Source organism: Aptenodytes forsteri, unplaced genomic scaffold (assembly GCF_000699145.1).
Source record: "Aptenodytes forsteri isolate BGI_AS27 unplaced genomic scaffold, ASM69914v1 Scaffold321, whole genome shotgun sequence".
NCBI classification, from domain to species: Eukaryota; Metazoa; Chordata; class Aves; order Sphenisciformes; family Spheniscidae; genus Aptenodytes; species Aptenodytes forsteri.
The window spans coordinates 361,162-362,854 of NW_008795030.1; the positions used below are offsets into that span (position 1 = coordinate 361,162).

General features: G+C 65.4%; 1 protein-coding gene across 1 annotated transcript in view; it reads left to right on the forward strand.

The window, feature by feature from the left end:
- ASAP3 (ArfGAP with SH3 domain, ankyrin repeat and PH domain 3) overlaps positions 1–1,693 on the forward strand; it is a 15,356-nt gene that overhangs the window by 11,040 nt on the left and 2,623 nt on the right. Inside the window, exons 14-18 of the mRNA XM_019471236.1 lie at positions 5–130; positions 584–678; positions 993–1,173; positions 1,400–1,485; positions 1,623–1,688. Of these exons, the coding sequence (XP_019326781.1) occupies positions 5–130; positions 584–678; positions 993–1,173; positions 1,400–1,485; positions 1,623–1,688 (554 nt within the window). The remainder of the gene's footprint in view (positions 1–4; positions 131–583; positions 679–992; positions 1,174–1,399; positions 1,486–1,622; positions 1,689–1,693) is intronic.

Sequence of the window (1,693 nt, forward strand, 5' to 3'; positions counted from 1 at the left end):
CACGTGGCTCTCCACCAACCTGGGCATCCTGACGTGCATCGAGTGCTCCGGCATCCATCGGGAGCTGGGCGTGCATTACTCCCGCATCCAGTCCCTCACCCTGGACGTCCTCAGCACCTCCGAGCTGCTGGTAAGCCGCTCCCCGAGCCTGGAGATCTCGCAGCCACCGGGAATCGCCTTCTGCGGCTCCCGAACCTCCTGGGACGCAGAGTTCATCCCTCCTGCTCCATCCCACCTGGGCCCAGTTTGCTCCAGTGCTGGCAAACTTGCCTCAGTTTCCCCAGCGGCAGTTCGCAGCCCCCAGCACGGTGGTCTGGGCAAGCCGGGGGGGGGGGGCTCTGCAAAGCCACTTGCTAAGGGGGGGGGAATGCTGGCAGCCCCCCAGGATTTGCTCCCTTTTAAAACAGACTTCCCCTGCCATGAAAGAGCATCATCCCCGGGGGAGACGCTGCTCTGGGAAGGTCCTGGGTGGATCCAAGTGGATTCCTTCCCTCTGCCTCCGGGATGGGGATGGGGATCTGGCTGGGGCAGGGCGAGCGCGGCCAGGAGGGCTCGTCTCCCCCGGGTCCCTCTCTCGCTGCAGCTGGCTGTCAGCGTCGGGAACACCCGCTTTAACGAGATCATGGAGGCCACGCTGCCCACGCAGGACTGCCCCAAGCCCTCGGCCGGCAGCGATATGTGAGTCGGCCGCTGGCCAGGGGCCTTGGGGTGGGCTGGGACGAGGAGGAGGAGGAGGAGGAGGAGTGCGCGGTGCGTGACCTGTCCTTGTCCCCATGCCGCTGCCCATCGGCTCTGAGACAGCCCGGGGATGAGAGATCCTGGTGTCATCGCCTGGATTTTGGTGGGGATCTGCACCTTTTTTGGAGGTTTCCCCCTGATCCCGAGGCTTCAGGAGGAGGCAGGAGCCTAGGGTGCCTCTGGCTGTGGCAGGGACGGGAGGGGGTCTGGTCTCCGTGCCCGTCCGAGCCGATGCCATGCTGCCCTTCCCACAGGGCTGCCCGCAAGGAGTACATCGTGGCCAAGTACATGGAGCGACGCTACGTGCAGAAAAGCGGCCGCGACGACCCCCACCGCCTCTGGGAAGCCATTCGTGCCCGCGACCTCCTGGCCCTGCTCCAGGCCTTCGCCGAGGGGCACGATCTGGCCAAGCCCCTGGCCAGCCCCGAGGGCCAGGTGAGCCCCACGCTGCCGTGGCCACCCTGCTCCCTCTGCCTGGCAGCGTAAATGGATTTTCCCCCTCTGGGTGCCCGTGCTCAGGGTTTTCCCGGCCTTTGGGTGGAGATGTGCCCTTGGGAAGATGAGCATCCTCAGGTCCAGCTTTCTTCTCCCCTCCATCTTGGAGGAGATGAAGCATCCTTGGGTCTAGCTCTCCTCTCCTCTCCCTTCCATCTTGTGGCAGGACCCGGGCGAGCTGGCGCTGCACATGGCCGTGCGCCACGCCGACAGATCGTCCCTTCCTCTGGTAGACTTCATCATCCAGAATGGGTGCGTCCCCAGGTGCTCGCGGTGTCCCCTGCCTGCTCCCCTGCCCGCTCCCCCGCGGGGAGGAGCGTGCACAAGCGCGGGGGACCGATGCTCCTGTGCTCTTGAGCCTTGAATTTCTTGCCGGTGGCTTTGCGCAGGGGGACGCTGGATCGGGTGACGCAGGACGGGAACACGGCTTTGCACTACGGTGCGCTCTACAACCAGCCTA